Source organism: Microtus pennsylvanicus, chromosome 1 (assembly GCF_037038515.1).
Source record: "Microtus pennsylvanicus isolate mMicPen1 chromosome 1, mMicPen1.hap1, whole genome shotgun sequence".
In the NCBI taxonomy this organism is placed as follows: Eukaryota; Metazoa; Chordata; class Mammalia; order Rodentia; family Cricetidae; genus Microtus; species Microtus pennsylvanicus.
This window is the reverse complement of record NC_134579.1, coordinates 214234847-214254053: the sequence shown is the minus strand read 5'-3', so window position 1 is coordinate 214254053 and position 19207 is coordinate 214234847. Positions and strand designations below refer to the sequence as shown.

Below are 19207 nucleotides of genomic sequence, written 5' to 3'. Positions count from 1 at the left end.
TGTCCCCATGGCGAGCTTGTAGCTCACAACCCCGTAGTGGTCTGTTCTGTTTGCACAACAGCCGTGAAGACAGAACATGTGTGTTTCATTTTGGAGCAGTTTCTAAGAGTCAAAGCCTGGAAGAAGCTATTCTATAAAAACATGCACTATTTCTCCATGGTCTGTATCCCCGGGTTCACTGGCAATTCGTGCTGGTGCTTTTCCTCCCAGTTTTCCCCGTCACCTCGATCACCACGGCTTCCTCTAACTAGTGTTTCTTCTGCAGATGTTGCTAGTCTTTCCTTAAAATATCCTCTTTTTTTGTGCTATGTGTATCTTTTCCAAAAGAAAGATAGGTGATTGAAAGATAGGTAGATAGACACTAGTGACAAACTTTTATTTCTTTCTGAGTATCTTTAAAAGTAGATGTTGCTCTAAAAATTTATCATTTGCTATTTTAAGTGTAATTCTTTGTAAATTTTAAATGAAACAAACCCAAAAGGACTCAGGAATAAATTTCAACAAAAAATAAGCTAAATTAAATCTTTTCTATACTAAATAAAATATAACTGAGAAAAAATATCTGAGTAGATCATTATTTGAGATAATTTTGATGAACATCTACAGATTTTTAAAGTATTAATAAACTTATTTCTAGAAAAATAATCACATTTAATTTCATGATTCATATTTGTTCTGATATAAACTATGATTCTTAATTAAATAAGCATAGTATGTGCTCATTAATTGCGGAGGTTTATTTACCAACTTATACTCTATGTACATACATACATACTTAGCATTTTAGTACTTATAGTTATTAGATCTTACCATAGAACTAAGTCTCTTGCAGGCTTTCCATGATGTAAGTCCATGCCACAATTGCTATAAAAAGCCCATTTAACCTGATTTTAAAAATTAGTAAGCGATTTCTTCTGAAGTTCTGGTCTAATTTCCCAAAATTATCTTTTCAATATGTATATACAAACCAAAAGAAAAGTTTTATCTCACACTAAGTGTCTGCTAACATTGAAAGTTATTATGGTCCAACTTTGGTCTTTGGTGCAGCAGAAACCAGCTGTGTCGGGGTGTGGCCACTCGCCAGGTCTTCCTGGCTGTGCGGTTGTTACTGCTGCTGCTATAAAGTATGCTGGAGTTTGGGAGGAACTATTTGCAGGGTTGTAATGAGCCACCAGATGGTTTAGACAGGTGATCAAACCACAGGTCATTGCCTGAAAAGTCAGGCAAACTGGGTTGAAAATGGCCTATTTTCTGAAATCAGATCCTTTAATCAGTTAGGAAAATGTAGCTGGAAAAGTAAAGCAGCCTTGAAGCATGATGAGTTACTGCACAGTGGCCACAGGAGGTCAGGGAGGTCCAGCATCACTGGTGGACCCAAACACTGCTATTCCCGGCCTTCTGTTGTTGTCGGCCTTGCAGAAGCACTCGGGGTTGACCACCAGAGGCTCAGTTCCAAAGGCAATTACGTAGAACAAACAATGATTTCAATAGTTTTAATACTATTAAAATAAGACTCTCCATTTTCTTAATGATGACAGAAGCCTGGCTGTTATAATGTAACCTTCCCTGCATGATGTAGTTAAATGAAGATTTATAACCAATTTATACTTAATCTTTTGACAACATTCATTTAGCATTGCCAAATAACAGAAGCTGAGAAACTTTTAGCTTTAGAACCCTGACACTGTAAAAATAATCATCCAATGCATGTCATCGTAATGGGCCTCGCAGAGCGGTCCTCATTATACTGTCAGAGAGATTAAGTTGTTTTAGGGTCAGATTGTTGTGATTTCGTCAATTGCAAGCAGATTTTCTCAGACTGCAATGACAGTTTCATACTTGGTTGGTTGATGATTTCTCCCCTTAATATCGACCATTGTTATTAACTGGCGCATATATTAATTGGTATATGTATATGTATGTATGTGTGAAGGCTTTAGCACCCTGAGAAGAATGTAATGGAAACCTAATATGTTTTAATTTGACCGAAGAGTCAGTTAAGACTTCTCCAGTCATTGTTTGAAGATGGGAACGCTGGGTAGAAAGAAATTTCTGTGGCGTTGAGATGCCATCAGCAGTCAAAAGGGGCATGAAGAAAGGTGAGAACTTACTGTACACTTACCGAAAGAGCTACCAACCCAGACCTTTAATGAACCTCTCTCTGCTTCAAAACAAGGATTATTATAGAGCAAGTCACAAGACATAAAATGACAGTCAAAGCAAAAATGCTGAACTTAAGTCATTTATGAGGATAAAAGATCAAGAGAAATTAGTTATTTCTCAACAACGAAATGCCCGTCAGAACATACATTTTGTTAACTGTCTGCTTTACTGGACATAAATTATTTTTATACATATATAACAAAAATACAAGCAGGTGCTGATGTTAGCAACTGTTATAAGAAATGAGTCTTGAATTTTCATTTTAACAGTAACAAGTGATCCTAATATTGCCTTAAAAACAACTCCCCCAAGTCTGGGATTGTAGTCAACATTAATAAATATATTGTCCTATACTTATGTTGCCATAACTCAGATAAACACTGGTCAGCTGGGAATTTATATTTCAGTTAATTAAATGCATTGATATCCATTCCCTGTTTATAAAGTTATGCTGCAAATACTCAATAGCCAACACCTGTGATGTCGGACAGTACAAGAGCATCCCAACACTCTGGAGGACTTTGTTCTGTCCTGGCCTAGAATGCCTGTCTTGACACAATGCTTGCCCATGCAGATCAGTTTTCCATTAAAAAATTTGTACCAGATGCCTAGATTTAATGGTTAAATGGGCTTTGAGGTTTCATGATCATATCTGGATAGTGAGGGAAGAGTGTGACGCATGGAGGCACAGTCTAGTCTGAGTGAGAGGGGAGTAGAGGAAAGCAGACCCTGAGAAGTAAGGCTCATGGAACCCAGGAGCGGAATTTACTAAGCAAGTGAGTTCCACTCCCCCTGTGAAGGCCCTGAGGAGACATTTAAGGAGCACGATGCAGTCCTTGATTTACTCTGGGAAGGTGAGTCTGACAGCAGTTTGGAGGCCTGATAGGTTCTAGACAGGACAGCTGGAGGCAAATGAGCCATTAGCACCAGTCCAGAGGAGGAGAAATGTTCATGGGGGCGGGACTGACAGTGCTTGGGTCAACTCACCCCTGCTGAAATAGTGATACACATCAAGCAACAGGTCAAAGTGTCTATTTACCTACTTTTCAGTGGGGAGAGAAAGTAGTCTGTTGCCTGATGTTGGCATCTGTTTAGAAAATGAGTCTTGAATTTTCATTTTAACAGTAACAAGTAATTCTGATGTTGCTTTAGAAACAGTTTTAAGGGGCTGGAGAGATAGCTCAGCAATTAAGAGCACTTGCTACTCTTTCAGAGATTGGGGTTCAGTTTCCAGTACCTATGCAATGGCTATCAACTCCCTGTAACTCTAATTTCAGGTGACCTGCCACTCCCTTCTGACCTACCTGGGTACCAGGCTTATACATGGTGCAGAGGCATAAATGCAGGCAAAACACATACACATAAAATAGATGTGTATGATTCTATGTGAAATATTACCTATCACGGCAGGATAAAACTACTCAAACCAGTCACCCCTTCCTACATGCTTCTCTCAAATGTATCTGGCATATGATTCATTTAGCAAACAGGTGTTTATGTGGTCTTTTTTGGTTTTTGTTTTTGTTTTGTGATCACTATGGAGATGCAGTTTGGAATGCCGAGAGATTTTACTGGGCAGAAGCAACTGTTGATGCCAATGAATATACGGACAAGCAAGGCCGGAACGTAGAACTGTGTAGGTTCCACCCTCAGATTTTTTTACAAAACCAAGTGCTCTTTATTATTTGAATTGTCCTTTGAAAACTTGGGGGGGGCATGAATTATTATTATCATTATTATTATTATTTTATTAAAAATTTCCACCTCCTCCCTGCCTCCCTTTTCCCTCTCCTCCTTCCACTCGCCACTCCCCTCCCCCTCCCTCTCCAGTCCAAAGAGTAGTCAGGGTTCCCTGCCCTGTGGGAAGTCCAAGGTCCTCCCCCTCCATCCAGGTCTAGGAAGGTGAGCATCCAAACAGGCTAGGCTCCCACAAAGCCAGTACATGCAGTAGGATCAAAACCCAGTGCCATTGTCCATGGCTTGTCATCAGCCCTCATTATCCGCCATGTTCGGAGAGTCCGGTTTTATCCCATGCTTTTTCAGTCCCAGTTCAGCTGGCCTTGGTGAGCTCCTGTTAGATCAGCCCCGAGAGATGTCCCCAGCTAGGTCCTTGGGCAGCTGAGGAGAGAGAGCCTGAAATGGCCCGATCCTATAGCCATACTAATGAATATCTTGCATGTCACCATAGAACCTTCATCTGGCAATGGATGGAGATAGAGACAGAGACCCACATTGGAGCACTGGACTGAGCCTGACGTTGGACGCCAAAATGTAACGGCATAAACGAATGCAGACAGATTGTAAAAATATATACAAGCTTTAATGGAGAAATAGACTTACAGAACCACTGTTCCCGCGGAGACCAGGAAAGCAGAAGCAGTGGCCGGGAGCAGGCTCACCAAATTTATAGGCAAACATTAGCCCAAGGCGAACAAGCCCCCTAAGGGGCGAGACTTATCCTTACAATGCTCTAGCCTATAAGGGTGCAGTGGGATAAAATCCAGGCACCAATTCATGTCTAGGAAGAGGGGACAGTTGAGGGAAGCATGTAGGCAGGATGGTGAGCAGCCTAGCCAAGTACCTCCCTGAGCTCTCAGGGCATGGAGTCCTAGGGAGCTTGTTGAGTATCCCCAGATCTTCAGTGATGTAATCTCTCGGTGAGATGAGTATTTTTATTCACCTGGCTCTAGACCCTTCTGACTTAATGGTAGAGGCAGGGGTCGGAAACATGACGCCAGTAACATAACTCTACTCACGAACCGCTGAAAACGTAGGAGGAGATCTGTTTGAAGTATGGAAAACTACAGAAGTGGAGTTCTTCCCTGCCCTATAGACATTCAGCGTGAGGACCTTAGAGGGGCAAGTGTTTAGATCACGACAGTGGGGACTCCTGAGCCAGCTGTAGTGTACAGACACATCTTTCCTGGACCCCAAGAGGCCTTTGGAGTCAGGATCTCATTCCTGGAGTTTATGCTGTGTTTTAGAAGCATGTATCACTCTCAGCATCATTGGCTTGACCCAGAGAACAGATCACTGTTGTTTTTCCTATCACCGAGCATCACCATATGTTTATAATTAATCACTGTATCAGTAAAGAAAAACAATTCTCCCATTCGAACAGGTAGTAACATCACAACCTACCAAAGGCTTCCAAAATCAATAATGGGAAAGATAGGCTTTATTAACATCACGTGTCTTGTCTTATCATTTGGTACAGGGCACACACGATATCGGAGCATCCAAAGCTGAAGAGACTTGTTTAATGATAAGAGTAAATAGAGTACATTATATTTAAAGTATTTATGCAAAGCTACATATTTTGTCTGCTGTAGATGAAATCAGATGCAGGATGTGGGAGTGAGAAAGCTCACACCACACTTGCTGTAGTCTCTCATTAAGGTCGTTTTGATTGCTCATTTACTTAATGGGTTTCTTTCCCTAATACCCAGAACATTTACAATAGGAAACTTAAATCAGTCAATTTTGATAAATCTTAAGTACCAGGAAAAGGATGACTTTGTGACCAGGCAGCCCTGCCATGTTGGGCTACTTTCGGGTGGATAGCCAGTCAGATGGAAATGCATCATTCCTGAAGAACAAGCTCTAACTTTCCTCCCTGCTAATTTCTGACCCTGAGCACCTCTGTTGAATGTGGTAATGGAAATTTCCATGAAGGCTTTAGCATTAATAGAAGAAAAATATTGGTGATAGGTTGGGGATAATCAGGAGTTGAGATGTCTTTTGTGATTGCCAAACTTAATGTGTATCAGCTAAGCAGTGTTAAATCCAAGTTTTTAACAGTTGTGGAGTCTGTCCCTGTTGGTGGAGACTACTCTTTCATTTCCTGGCCACTCATGAATAATCACACAGAAACTCTATCAATTACAACATTACTTGGCCTATTAGCTCAGACTTCTTATTAACTAACTCTTACCTCTTAAATTAACCCATTTCTATTCATCTGTCTATCAACATGAGGCTATGGCCTACCAGTAAGGTTCTGGTGTCTGTCTCTTTCAGCAGCTACATGGCATCTCCTTGACTACCCTACCCCTTACCCCTGGTCTCTCTCTCTCTCTTCAGATTTCCTACCTGGCTTTATTCTGTCTTGCCATAGGCCAAAGTATCTTTATTCACCAACCAGTAAAACAACACATATACAGAACATCCCATATCATGTTACCACAGTAGTTACTAAAACCTGCCACCTGGGTCAAAGTTCATATCATTTGGTTGCAGGGGGTGGAAAGTGGGTTAAAGAACATAAGACATGCATTCAAACCTGGCTGCTGCTTTGGGGATATCACTTATCCTAGGAGCTTCTGCTTGCTCAGTGGTGAAGCTTTGATGATTGTACCTGATTTCAAAGGATAATCACTAATTTGACAAGTTGGCCATTAAAATGGAATTTTGGAACCTACTTTGAATCTTTCACAGTACCATTTTAATAACAAAATATGACAGTTATTGTTTTATATGGACTTAGTGTTTTAAGTGTATCTACCTGCTAGGATGGACTTGTGAAACTGCTTCCTGTTCCTACCCGTTTTAAAAATACAATGGCCGGGTGGAGGTAGTGCACACTTTTAATCCCAGCACTTGGGAGGCAGAGGCAGACAGATCTCTGTGAGTTTGAGGCCACACTGCTTTACAAGAGCTAGTTCCTATCTTGAAAAATCAAAAAAGGAAAGAAAAAAATACAGTGTACCCATAACCCTCCCATCATAAGGAAAAATGATCCCAGTAAGCTATAAGTAAATTTAAGGGTTTGCACCATGTTCCACACCACTACTGAACTGCAAAGGATTTGGTTGGGGATGAAGCAATTATAAAATTAATTAATGAAGAATAATGTCTAAATCTTAGAGTAGATTTAATATAAGTGTTATGTAAGGAATATAAAATGATGGAAATGGTCCTTCGGATGTGGGATTGACTTTTCTTAATGTCAGAGCAATAAATAAGAACAGACCATGTGTACTCGCCAGACGCTGTGCCAGGCTTTACCTGCATTGCTACCTTTACAATCCTTACCACAGCCTGCAGGCTGGTGCATCTCAGGTTTACCTGCATTGCTACCTTTACAATCCTTACCACAGCCTGCAGGCTGGTGCATCTCAGGTTTGGAGACAAGAAGATGGTGATAAAGTCAGTAGATGGCTCACAGTGGCAACGTGTGCTCAGGTTTGCATAGCTGTTCAGTCCTCTGTCAGTGAAGATGCACACATCTGGGGCTGTAGATGTTTCCTTTAGTCCTGTCTATACAGTTGTCCGAAGTCTAAATAATTTGATCTAACCATGGGTGTCAACAGCCTCTGTAGTCGATGACGTTGCTGGCACTCACCCCTTGCCTGTTTCTAGGAAAAACGAGCATCTAAAATGTTTTCTGCTTGGCTTTGTGCTTTATTTGCATGAGCACAATACTCAAATTATGCTTCACCCTACAATTTTATCTTGACTTGGGAGATCTGATCTCTTTATTACTTTCAAAATGAATAATGAAAAAATAAATTGGCAACAACAACCGAAAAGAAATCAAGCAAAGGCATTACATTTAATCAGCCGTTTTTGCCTCACCAGATGAAATTATTGTGCAAATACATTAATTAAAAACCCAAGCAGAAAAACTTGAGAATTAAGTTATAAGTTTTTAAGGGTAGTCTCCTTAGAGATGGCTTAACTTATTTTAGGAGCACATGTATTGGATGGCTGGTAATATAATTGGAAGTTGTTTATGTTACAGCATTACCTTGGTGACTCCCCGGGAGTTAAGCATAGGGCTGTGCGAAGCATAGAATAGTGTGGTTATACTCAGTTGGCTTAAATAACTCAGTGGAGGTGGGCTGGAATGGAAAGTGCTGATGCATCACTGCCCTCCTTAATAGAATCTCATCTAGTGATGAATCCACAGACTCCGATTCTTGTCAGGGGATGGGGAGACAATTGAAGCTGGTCTTGAATTCCTGGCCATTTTGCCTTCACACACCCAGAGCTGAGATCTTGAACCTACAGCCACACACCTGGCTCAGATTTGGACCCTGACAATTTCATTATGCTAAGTGTTTGGTAATGTGTTTTGTGTTGCTGCTTGCCTTTACACTGGTACCTAGAACCTTTATAGCCCTTGATGATGTAGGACAATGTGCTGACCCCCAGACGTGCCAGGTCCTTCTCTTAGCGTCGGGGCCGTATTGAGACAGAATGGAATAGTACACACCGGGTGGTTGTATCCCTAGGGAGAACGGGCAAAGGTGTGACAAGTGAGAAGTAGAACAAGCCTAGGTCAGTGGTACGTACAGAGAGTGTCGAGTCCTTAGAGCACTAGGCATGGCATGGAGACAGTCACTTCCCGGGACCAGGAAGTAAGAAGGCTGGAAGGATGGCATCCTTTATCTTTTGACGAATGGCCTTCCCAGGACTGTTAGCTATGTTCTCTAGGGGGAGGATTCTAGGCGAATGATGATGCTCCCACGTTTGACCTGCCAAGCTGAGCATTTTACCACCTGGGATTTACCTGTGATACAAGTGGATGGATTCTGCATCCTTTGGTGATTTCAGGTGAGGCACTGTGCAGAGGAGATGATTCAGGAAGTCTCTACTGTGTGGATTTAATGTGGAACCATATTAGACAATCTGTGCATTGTTTAGGCTGGAACTGTCAAAGCTTAAGGTTGGGATACATAAAAACTATATCCCCTCATGTTATACAAAGAGATTTCTGCTAGACTTCATGACAGTATTGATCTTGATCAGGTTGCAGTTTTAGTAGTTGGCTCATGAGACATACTCAGAAACTGTGATCAAGCCCTTGCTAAAGCTTTACAGCTCATCCATGCAATAGCAGGAATTCTGGAAGATGATGAGGAAGAAGATCCCTTACCGTGTACGGTCCTCTGTCCCCAGATCCCTGTTACTGCTTAGGAATGTTCATTCTGAAAGAGACTTGCAGGAGTTGTCTAGGACTGAATCTCCTTCCTGTGCAATTGGAGCAAGTGGCAAACTAAAGAAACAGTTGTGTGGAATATATCTGATAAACAGTACCATTTGTGCAGATAATATTGAAGTCTTTCATATTTAAGAAACAGTCATAAGGCTATTATCAGAAGAGGGCAAGAGAGATGGAGGTAGAGCTGCCAAGTGCCAGCCGTAGTGACAGGGAAGCTGGACAAAGACTGAACAGGATGCTCCATGCTTGGATGCCGTTGCTGGCTCTGTGGCATGGGACAAGACAGTTGTTCAGAGATGGCAGTGCAGAGCTGCATATTTGTGTGCTCTTAAATACTGTATGTAATCATCATATATTTGGAAAATGAAGGAAATAATTCTAGCAAGAATTTTCATTCCAGTTGGACATTGAGGATTGTTGTTGAACCCCTGTGAAGACTGAGTCCCTGTGGAAGAAGTCAGAGCACTGCACGAAAGAGCAGCCTTGCTGTGCTCCGGCTCTAAGTGGCCAGGAGCCTCTGTCTCTGTCTTCCTCCATTGCCTCCAGTTCCAAGCTCTCCTTTCTCTTCCCCTCCTCCCCACTTTGTTTCCATATTAACAGTTAACATTGAGGGGCTGGACTTTTTGGTGAGGTTGCAGTCTCTTTCCTTGGTATTGACTGTCCATGTCCTTGGTATTGAGTGAGATGTGCCTAGACATACTTGTGTTTTATTGTCTTCTGTGTTGCCACCTGCTGCCCACATGCAGCTTCTGAAATGAAGTTTCTTTTAGAGTTAACAAAACCAAAAAGAGAAGTCCCTAGTCATGTTGCCAGGTCTTCATAGTCACAGGTACCTACTGGGCACACAGCATTTGCACGTGTGTCAGATGAGGCAGATGTAGGAAGGCCTCTATGGTGGCAGAGTTCTATTTAATGTTTTATATGATACTTTAATATGTTTATGTAGGATAAATACCTGTCCAATTAAAATGACTCTTTAGGTTTTTAAGCCATAAATTTAAAATGTCCTTAAAGTGACGGCTGTTAGGGTTGTGCTGATTTACAAGTACCAACGCAAATCAACATTTTCTTTGATTTTTGAGATTACAGTGATACCACCTCTCCCGTCCATTTCCTCTCTCTAAACCCTCCCACATATTCTTCCTTGTGCTCTTTCAAGTTCAGTACATAATTTTAAAAATAAGGGCTTTATAAGCTGTGAACGTTACTAAGGCCTTCAGCAGTTTTTTTCAGACCAAGAAAAAATATAAATGTAACAAGAAAGCTTGGTGAGTGGTTGCATTTCTGAGGCGAGAGTAACCAGGGAAAATGACAGAAGTAGAAGGCAGAGGATGGTAGAAGCCAGTGGTCAAAAGCATGCACCCTTTCAAAGGATCTCGGTCACTGTGGTTTTAACTTTTCTGTAGAGATAAAAATAAAGCTCAATGAAAGCAGTATTATCTTATACTTTTAAAAACCATTGTCTAATGGGCAAACCTTCATAGCATACAATGAAATACTTGTGTCAACTTGTATGGCTTGGCATGAAGGTGTTGACCATAGTGTGTAGTCAGAACAGCCTCTATTTTCATCACATTCATTGTGTAGAAATCTGTCTTTGCTGCATTTGTTTACTGCTGACATTTCCTCACAAAAGAGGGAGTTGTGGGTCAAAGGACGCTCACCAGAGCCTCAAACTGCTCCTTCCAGTCACCTTCTGCCATAACTGCACCTAGCCTGATGTATCCATCTGGTAGTATCTGCATATACAGGTTGGAGGAGGTTAATTGGGAAGAGCACTCCATCCATGTGACTATAGGGCTCTCATCTCTACACTGAAAGAAGACTTTCTAGCTCAACTGCTTTGGGGTACCCATGCTCTATAAATAAGCTCATTGCTTCCTCAGCATGACCTTTGGTGGGATTAGACTTTTGTTTGTTTTGCAGGCCTTATAAGGAGAGGACAGATGCTATTTACGACTCTCTGGGAACAGAATTCTCAAGACAGGAAGACAGAACACGACCATCACCATATATTCCAATAATATTTTAGAATTCTTGATATAGACACAAGTAGTTTAGGTTACTCTAGGTTCCAAAATTTTTCTGAGAAATGAAGTTTCCTGAGATGCATCCTTTTAAAAGGTATCTCCAGTCAGGTGAAGTTTAGAATATGCCCCCTCTCATCTGGTCTCTCCATGAAGACTCAGAGTTTCAAGATGTCACCCCTTGTTGACAGAGGTTTCTGTCCTACCCAGTGTTCACTCCCAAAGAAAACACACAGAGGTCTACCTTAATTATAAACTGATTGGCCTACTAGCTCAGGCTTTTTTATTAACTCTTAAAACTTATATTAATTCATAACTCTTGGCTTCGTCATTCATGATGCTTGGTACCTTTTTGTGTGAGGCAGTCACATCTTGCTATCTTGTTTCCTCTGAGGCTGGGCCACAACTGCAGGCTGAAGTTTTTTTCCCCCAGTATTTTCATCGCCGCCCCCCCCCCCCACTTCATGCCTGGCTACTGGCTAAGCAGCATTTATTTAAAATATAAGTGACAGAGTATAGATCATTTTTCCACAGCACCCCCTCCTTTTTAAAAACAAGAACTCTGAATCGAAACTCCTTTGTTTAGCTTTTTTCCTGACCATTATCCATAACAACTTGTAACCAACATTCTACACAAAGGAAAATATCCATAATCCATTTTTGGGGAACGGGGATATAGTTTTCAAGGCTACTTCCTGCTGATTGGAGGTGATGATAATCTTATAGTGAACTAAAGAAAATTTAAGATTATGGTCAAGTCCTGATTGGAAAATTCTGTGAGACTTGATCATCTCAGCCAGCAGTCTTGAAACTGTTCTGGATGCAGAACTCAGAGGAAGCTCCTACAGAGGTCCTCTGAAATGCTGGATCATCTGGGCCATCTGCTCCTATTGGAGATTCTTCAGGGAGTCTTCCTTGATCAAACCTGATTCACAGCCTCTCATTTCCCGTGGAAACAAAAACAAAACCTCTCCTCCAAAGTAACATAACCCTTTGACTTAAATTTTGAAGGTAAGGCATTTTCTATATATATATTATTAATATGTATATAATTAATCCAGCAGCATTTATAATCAAATATCTTTTAGCAGCTGTTGCTACTTCCTCAGCCATCACACAATTTAAAGACAAGACAATAACATACAGTATCCAGACTCTCTATGTATTTTCCATCTTTACATGGCTTTATTTTAACCCTCATTTCTTTTATTTTTAATTTTTGGTTTTTTGAGACAGAGTTTCTCTGTGTATCTTTGGCAGTCCTGGCATTCACTGTGTAGACCAGGTTGTCCTTGAACTCACAGAGATCTTTCTGCCTCTGCTTCCCAAGTGTTGGGATTAAAGGAGTGTGCCACCACACCGAACTACTCTCTTTTTCTTTTTACTTTTAAGGACTTTATCCTTTTATTTTTATCCCAAGACTACACATATTTTAAAACACGCAGTAAACCATTTAGAGGTTTTCTTTGTCTTTGAATCTATCTTTCCTGTATATCTTTCTTTTTCTGACCACATGAGTCTTTAATTTGCTAATCAATATGGCTAGGATTAAAGCCATGGCTTTTATGGCTGGATCCATCCTATTTCTTAGCTTTTTTCTGAGAGTCTAGCCTCATGGCAGAGGTACTGCCCAGAGCCATGTTTATTGCCACAACTCTGTGGTGTTTCAAGATCTCTGACACCACCAAAAAGAATGCAGTCAGCTTTTCATCAATACCATTTAAGTGTTTCATTGCAGGACCTCTTAAAAGATTTTTCAGCTAAAGCTTAAAAGTTTTGCTACTAAAGTTGAGTCAGGAAGCCACTCTTAAATGAGAATGCTTGCCTCTAGCAAGCAGAGCCCACCTAAGAAAATGCTGCTATCAAGAAGCTGTGCTTAACTCTATTCTTTTCTATCTAGAATAACTTCCCAGGCTCTCTCAGGTTTTTAAGTGGATTTGCTCAGCACCACGTTGGATGCCAATTTGTTGTAATCACACAGAAACTGTATTAATTAAATCACTGCTTGCCCTATTATCTGTAGTTTCTTATTTGTAACTCCTATATCTTAATTTAACCCATCTCCATTAATCTGTGCATTGCCATGAGGTCATGGCCTACCAGCAAAGTTTCAGTGCATCTGTATCCAGTGGTGGCTTCATAGCTTCTCTCTGACTATGCCTCCTTTCTCCCAACATTCAGTTTAGCTTTTTCCACCTAGTTCTGTTCCGCTATAGCTCTGCTATAGACCCAAAGTAGTTCTTTTATTAACCAATGTTATTCACAGCATACAGAGGGGAATCCCACATCACCTTCTCTTTTCTGTTTAAATGAAAGGAAGGTTTTAACTTTAATATAGTAAAATTACATATAACAGATATTGAATTACAGTTACAATATTTATATCTACTTTATCTTTTATCATAACTGAGAAAAACTATAACTATCAATTCTTCAACTCCATCAAAGACTCCAGAAGGATATAATATTACCTAAGTAAGCAATAAGTTCATTGTAAGCAACTTCTAAAACTCTAGAATTGACAGAGACGTCTTGTTGACTGGACAGTCACCCAAAGTTCTTCTATACTTTTGGGGCCTTCATCCTTAGCCTACTCCCCCATAGTATTCAGCAGACTTTTCCACAAAGCAGGAAATTTCCAAGACAGTTCTGCCCATATTGGCAGTTTTTCAGTCATATTTTTCTGTGTCCTGCAGAATGTCTAGCAGACTCTTTCATAAAGCAGGAACCCTTGAAGGATTGTCTCACCTTTAGGCAAGTACAACAGTCATTTTTCTGTGGGTCCTACATGTCCAGTTCATCAAGCAGTCCAGGCAAGAGCAGTTTCTTACCCAAATGGCTAACCAACTCCGTAAGGAGACTCTTTGATGCCATCTTCCTCTTGAAGTAGATCAGTGCTACCAGGAGCAGATGTGTCTCACTGTCATGAAAAGTCTCAAGTTCTTAAAACATTTTAAATGCCATATTCTGTAGTCTTTGAAAGGTTTGAAGAATGCCTATCCATCTGAAATGCATCTCTTTACATCTAGCAAATTGAACTAACATGAGTACAAGCTTGTCTGTTATAGATGATTATCTGTTTATCTATATTGCTTTATTATACATTGCATGTTAAACAAGCTGCACAAACACAGTACCTTAATCAAGAGCAGAAATACATATACACAGTATAACAAAATTGACCTTAAATCTGTATCAATAAACAAAGATCCATACCCATGCAAATCTCTATAGCACATCCCCTTTTAAATGTAAATAAACATGTATAAACAATATTTTAAAATTTGGGCATAGTTCTCTAGATTTCCTGATGATTTATTTTGAGTGAAGTAATTTTTTGAGGGTGTTCAAGGTAATCTTTCAGGGGATCTTGGTCCATCAAATCACATTAGTCTGGAATGAATCCATAGATTCTCATCCTCTGTGGAAACAAAATCAGAACCTCTTTTCCAAAGCAACGTATCTTTAGATCCATATTTTGAAATCAATATACCTTTAAAATATATATGTTGGCTTAGCTTAGAAGTACCCCAGAATCAAATGTCTCTCTGTGGTCAAAAAATGTAAAGAAAAGACAATAGTATACATAATCCAGACTCTCTTTGCGTATTCCATCTTTCTATGACTTATTTTTCTTTACTCCTTTTAATCTATGACTGCTTCTTCTCTCTTTAAAAACTTTACCTTCTTTTCTAACTCTCTATACTCTTTTTCTTCTCTCTCCCAAACCTACATACATTTATCAAACACTGTGACTCATTTAGAGTTCTTTTATATCTGAATCTGTCCTATTGTGTATCTGTAATTCTTTTCTGTCCATGAGTGCTTTTTAAACTTCAAAGTGCTTCTTAAAATCTTAAGCTGCAGCATTACTGGGGTATATACAGTACTTTCTGCTTGCTCTGCGCAGTCCAACATGGTGGAAGTCCGGTCACCACCTCTGCAAGCCATGCACATTTGCCCCAGTTTTAGGCACACAGCAGGTCTATGTTGCCATTAAACAAGTTGTAGTATGTTGCTCACAAACCCCATTTCAATGCTCGGTCTCCTGAAAAAAAAAAGAGGTTGTGCTGGCAGCATTGCCCAGAAAGCCAGCATTTCAAAACAGCATGGCTACTGCTGAATCAGGAAAATCTCTCTTAAAAGAGCTGTTATATGCTGTTAAACTCTGTATTTTTGTGTCTAGAATTCCTTTTTGAGCTCTCTCAGGTTTTTATTGGATTTTAGATGGCCTCATGCTGCAAGGTTTTACAGCTAAAGCTGAGTCAGGAAGCCTCTCTTCAATGAGAGTGCTTGCCTCTAGCAACCAGAGCCCACCCAAGAAAATGTTATCAAGAAGTCATGCTTAACTCTATTCTTTTCTATCTAGAATAACTTCCCAAGATCTCTCAGACTTTTAAGTGTATTTGGTCAGCCCTACATTGGCATGCTATTCTGTTGACTGAGGTTTCTGTCCTTCCCAGTCCTTCAACCAAAGAAATACATTAATTATAAACTGATTGGCCAAGTAACTCAGGCTTCTTATTTATTAATTCTTATAACTTATATCAATCCATAATTCTTATCTGTGTTAGCAATGTGGCTTGGTCCCTTTTTCAGTGAGGCAGTCACATGTTGCTTGCTCTGTGTCTGGCTTCCTTTGTGTTTGGGTGATGACTGCGGACTCAATCTTTCCTTTTCCCAGAATTCTCACCACTCCACCTCTACTTCCTGCCTGGATACTGGTCAGTCAGCATTTATTTAAAATACAAGTGACAGGGTACAGACCATTGTCCCACAACAACCCCCAGGGGTTTGCACAGTAACAACACCACCCCAAAGTTCTTAACAGCTTTCAGAGTTCTGCAGTGTTATGTAAAACGTGATGAACCTTATTAGCTTATCAGTCTATAGTTAGAGGTGTTAAATAGACAAATTATTTTAAAACTTCTGTGGTTTCATGTTTTAAAAACCCTTACCATCAGGATGATGGAGGATTTAAGGATAGACATCCTTAAATGTTCAACTTAATGATAAAGGTTGCAGTCAGAAATATGTATGTGAAGACTGTGTATCTTTCTGTGGTATAGATACATGAAGATTCCTACCAAAATGACTACAATTGATAAACTACAATAATGGTATTTAACTTATATGCAGTTTAAACATTTCTGTAGGTCTTAGCTTATTGTATGAAAAGAAGTACATCCTGTAAACATGAACTGATTGAGTTACTTTGGGTAATGAAGGGGAGACCTAGGGATTAGAACAAAAGATCTTGAAGGTCCAGAAGGAAGGGGGAATGGGAGATGACCCTTTAATGACTAGCAGTGCTGTCTCCCTGGTGAAGCTTTTGAGAACTTTCACAGGATCTCCCTGCTGTTGTCTCTGGAGAGATGAGTCTGTGTGAGAGTATGAGCTGCAGGCTCTTCAGTCACGACAGTGGGAACCCTGCCCACAAAGGTATGCGGCATTTGCTCTCATTCCTGCCCAGTATAGTCCAGGCCAGAGCAAGACACAAAGCAACCTGCCCACTGTAAATTGTGTTACACTGTCAGCAAGGTAGGGAAGCCACTCCGTGCAGGGCTCTCCTGATTCACCTGAACAGGCCTCAACTGTTTGCCTGAATGGAGCCAACAGCTTGAAATGTGCTTCAGCCAGGACTGCCCTGACCTTGATCTCCCTTAGACTAGCTATTAATCGGCTGACTCCGGGTAGCAAGGTGTAATGGATTGCGTGTCATCCTGTGGACTTCCAGGGCACCCACATGGCATCCTGCATTTTGTGTCTGGCTTCTCAAGGACTCAGCGAGGGTTGAAACATGCAGGGGTGGAAGGGCTCCTGTCTTCCCCTGATACATCATTAGCTGAAACAACACCACAGACATTGCTGTTGCTATGCAGGAAGGGAAGAGACTGCGGGCCCTGCAGTTTCAGCAAGGCTCCTCTAATACTGAGCACTTGGTAATCTCCTCTGCCTACACTGCCCAGACCCCCTTTGGGAAGCTTTGGCTGGTCTATCACCCATTCTCTATTTTTATTGCTTAAGTTTCCCAGAGAGTAATTAAAAGTGTGGGACTCGATTTTTCCCCACTGCTGATAAGTTTTAACAGTGAGGAAACTGAAAATCCTTCACAGGGTTAACACAGGTCAGAGCTGTCACAGTTCCTGTGACCTTTTGGTTGTCAATCACTTATTATGTTATAATTACTGTAACATTGACTCGTGGCTGTGTTGTAATTATGATCTACATATATTTCATGTAATAATTATATTTGCTGATAACAATGCAATGTTCATAGCTTGTATATCTTGCCCAAAAGGTACTAAAGCCATAGAGAGGTGTCAAAATAGACATTTGGCATCAATGCAAACATGTTTTTTTTAGTCTGTCTTCTCTTTCACACTGACAGCTAAGTATTCATCACTGAGGAGGGGCCACTGTAAAATGTATTACAGATGCTTCAGAGTGCTCCTTATTTTATCATCTATCTCACAGAGTTTTGTCAGATGCAGAATAAGGCTGAGTAAAGAAACATCAGGGTCTTCTGGTATTTTCTCATTATCTCTGTGCGTTTCCAGTCAACTATATGATATGCATTTGAGTGACCAAAACATTTCAATCATGATCATAAGAAATACTTATTCTTCCTAGATGCTTCTGATGATTATTAAAATACAACATGTTTACATCATGACAATCTTGTATCCTACCCCCTAGCAACAGTTAGATAATGATCAAAACTTAACAAGTAAGTTGGGGAACTTAGTAATTTAGAAAGCAATCATCGTACCCTAAGAACTTCTAGTCAGTTCTTCACAGACACAGAAGCATCAGATACCCATGAGCTTTCCTTATTTTAAGGAGTGGCACTTTGAGTTTATTGACACTTGAGAGAAATTATTTGATTAGATCGATTTATTTTATGTTCACCTTTTACTCTTGGGAATACTATGCTAGAATTGCAGTTGTCCAGCTAGAGAGAGTCAGCAAAATGCAAAACCTGCACTTCTGTGCAGGCTGCACCTCTGCACAGACTGCACAATTGCACAGACTGCACATCCATCTGCATAGGCTGCATGTGTGCAAAGGCTGCAGTTCTGCCAAGGCTGCACCTCTGCACAGACTGCACATCTGCACAGACTGCACAACCATCTGCCAAGGCTGCACCTCTGCAAGGCTGCACAACTGCACAGACTGCACAACCATCTGCCAAGGCTGCACCTCTGCAAGGCTGCACAACTGCACAGGCTGCACCTCTGCACAGGCTGCAGGACCCACCAACCTCCATGGGGTTTGGGGCTCATGTATTACTGAATTTTGTCAAGGGTTCCCTAGAAACCCAACAGCTGTGGTCCAGTCACGCATATCATGAGGAAAGGCTGACTTGGCTGTGCAGATACAATTCTAAGAGGAAACTATCTTGAGTCTTCACTGCTGTGTACAGAAGCATGAAATAGAATTCAGGGCTGCGGTCTCTGCCTTTCCCAGACTCGGAATTTCCTGTCCTCTTCCCAGACTTCAGTAGCAAAGAAGAGTTTAATTTCCTGGTGTGCAAACACTCTGGCCAGGCTCTTGGCTGCAAGCTGTATACTCTGATGAGTAGGTCACAGGGCTGTTGGCAAGAAGAGAGGACACTATTCTTTTCAACCTAAAACTAAATTTTCTAAGTTTCTGTCTCCTCCTGGAAATGTTCATTCTTCCAACCTCACTGCATGTTCCCGTGGAGTTTGTTGTGTGGCTTGCCTCTGACAGGTTTTGATAGAGGGTGTTTGGGCTCATTTTGGACCAGCACTGACTGGACACTCTCTCTGCTTCCTTCCAGCAGGTAAACCCACCTACAACAGCTTCTATGTCTACTGCAAAGGTCCCTGCCACAGAGTCCAGCCTGGAAAGCTCCGAGTTCAGTGCGGCACCTGCAGACAAGCCACCCTGACCTTGGCCCAGGTAAGGAGGCAAGGGCAGTGTCCTCCGACGGCTGCTCTTGCCTGGATTAATAAACCTGTCTCTGTGGAGCCACTTTTCCCTGTTTCTGTCCGAGCATCACCACGTGGAAAGTAAAATGTTCTTCTGAGAGGTTGTGATTGCTGAT

General features: G+C 41.0%; 1 protein-coding gene across 3 annotated transcripts in view; it reads left to right on the top strand.

Annotated features, from left to right (window-relative positions):
* Window positions 1-19207, top strand: part of Prkn (parkin RBR E3 ubiquitin protein ligase) — a 1218641-nt gene that overhangs the window by 443637 nt on the left and 755797 nt on the right. For 2 of the 3 annotated variants that reach the window (XR_012908104.1, XM_075950826.1), the window contains exon 4: window positions 18941-19062. Coding sequence is in view for 2 of the 3 variants with exons in the window: in XM_075950826.1 (XP_075806941.1) it covers window positions 18941-19062 (122 nt within the window). In the remaining variant the exon portion in view is untranslated. The remainder of the gene's footprint in view (window positions 1-18940; window positions 19063-19207) is intronic. The other variant, XM_075950830.1, reaches the window with a different exon arrangement.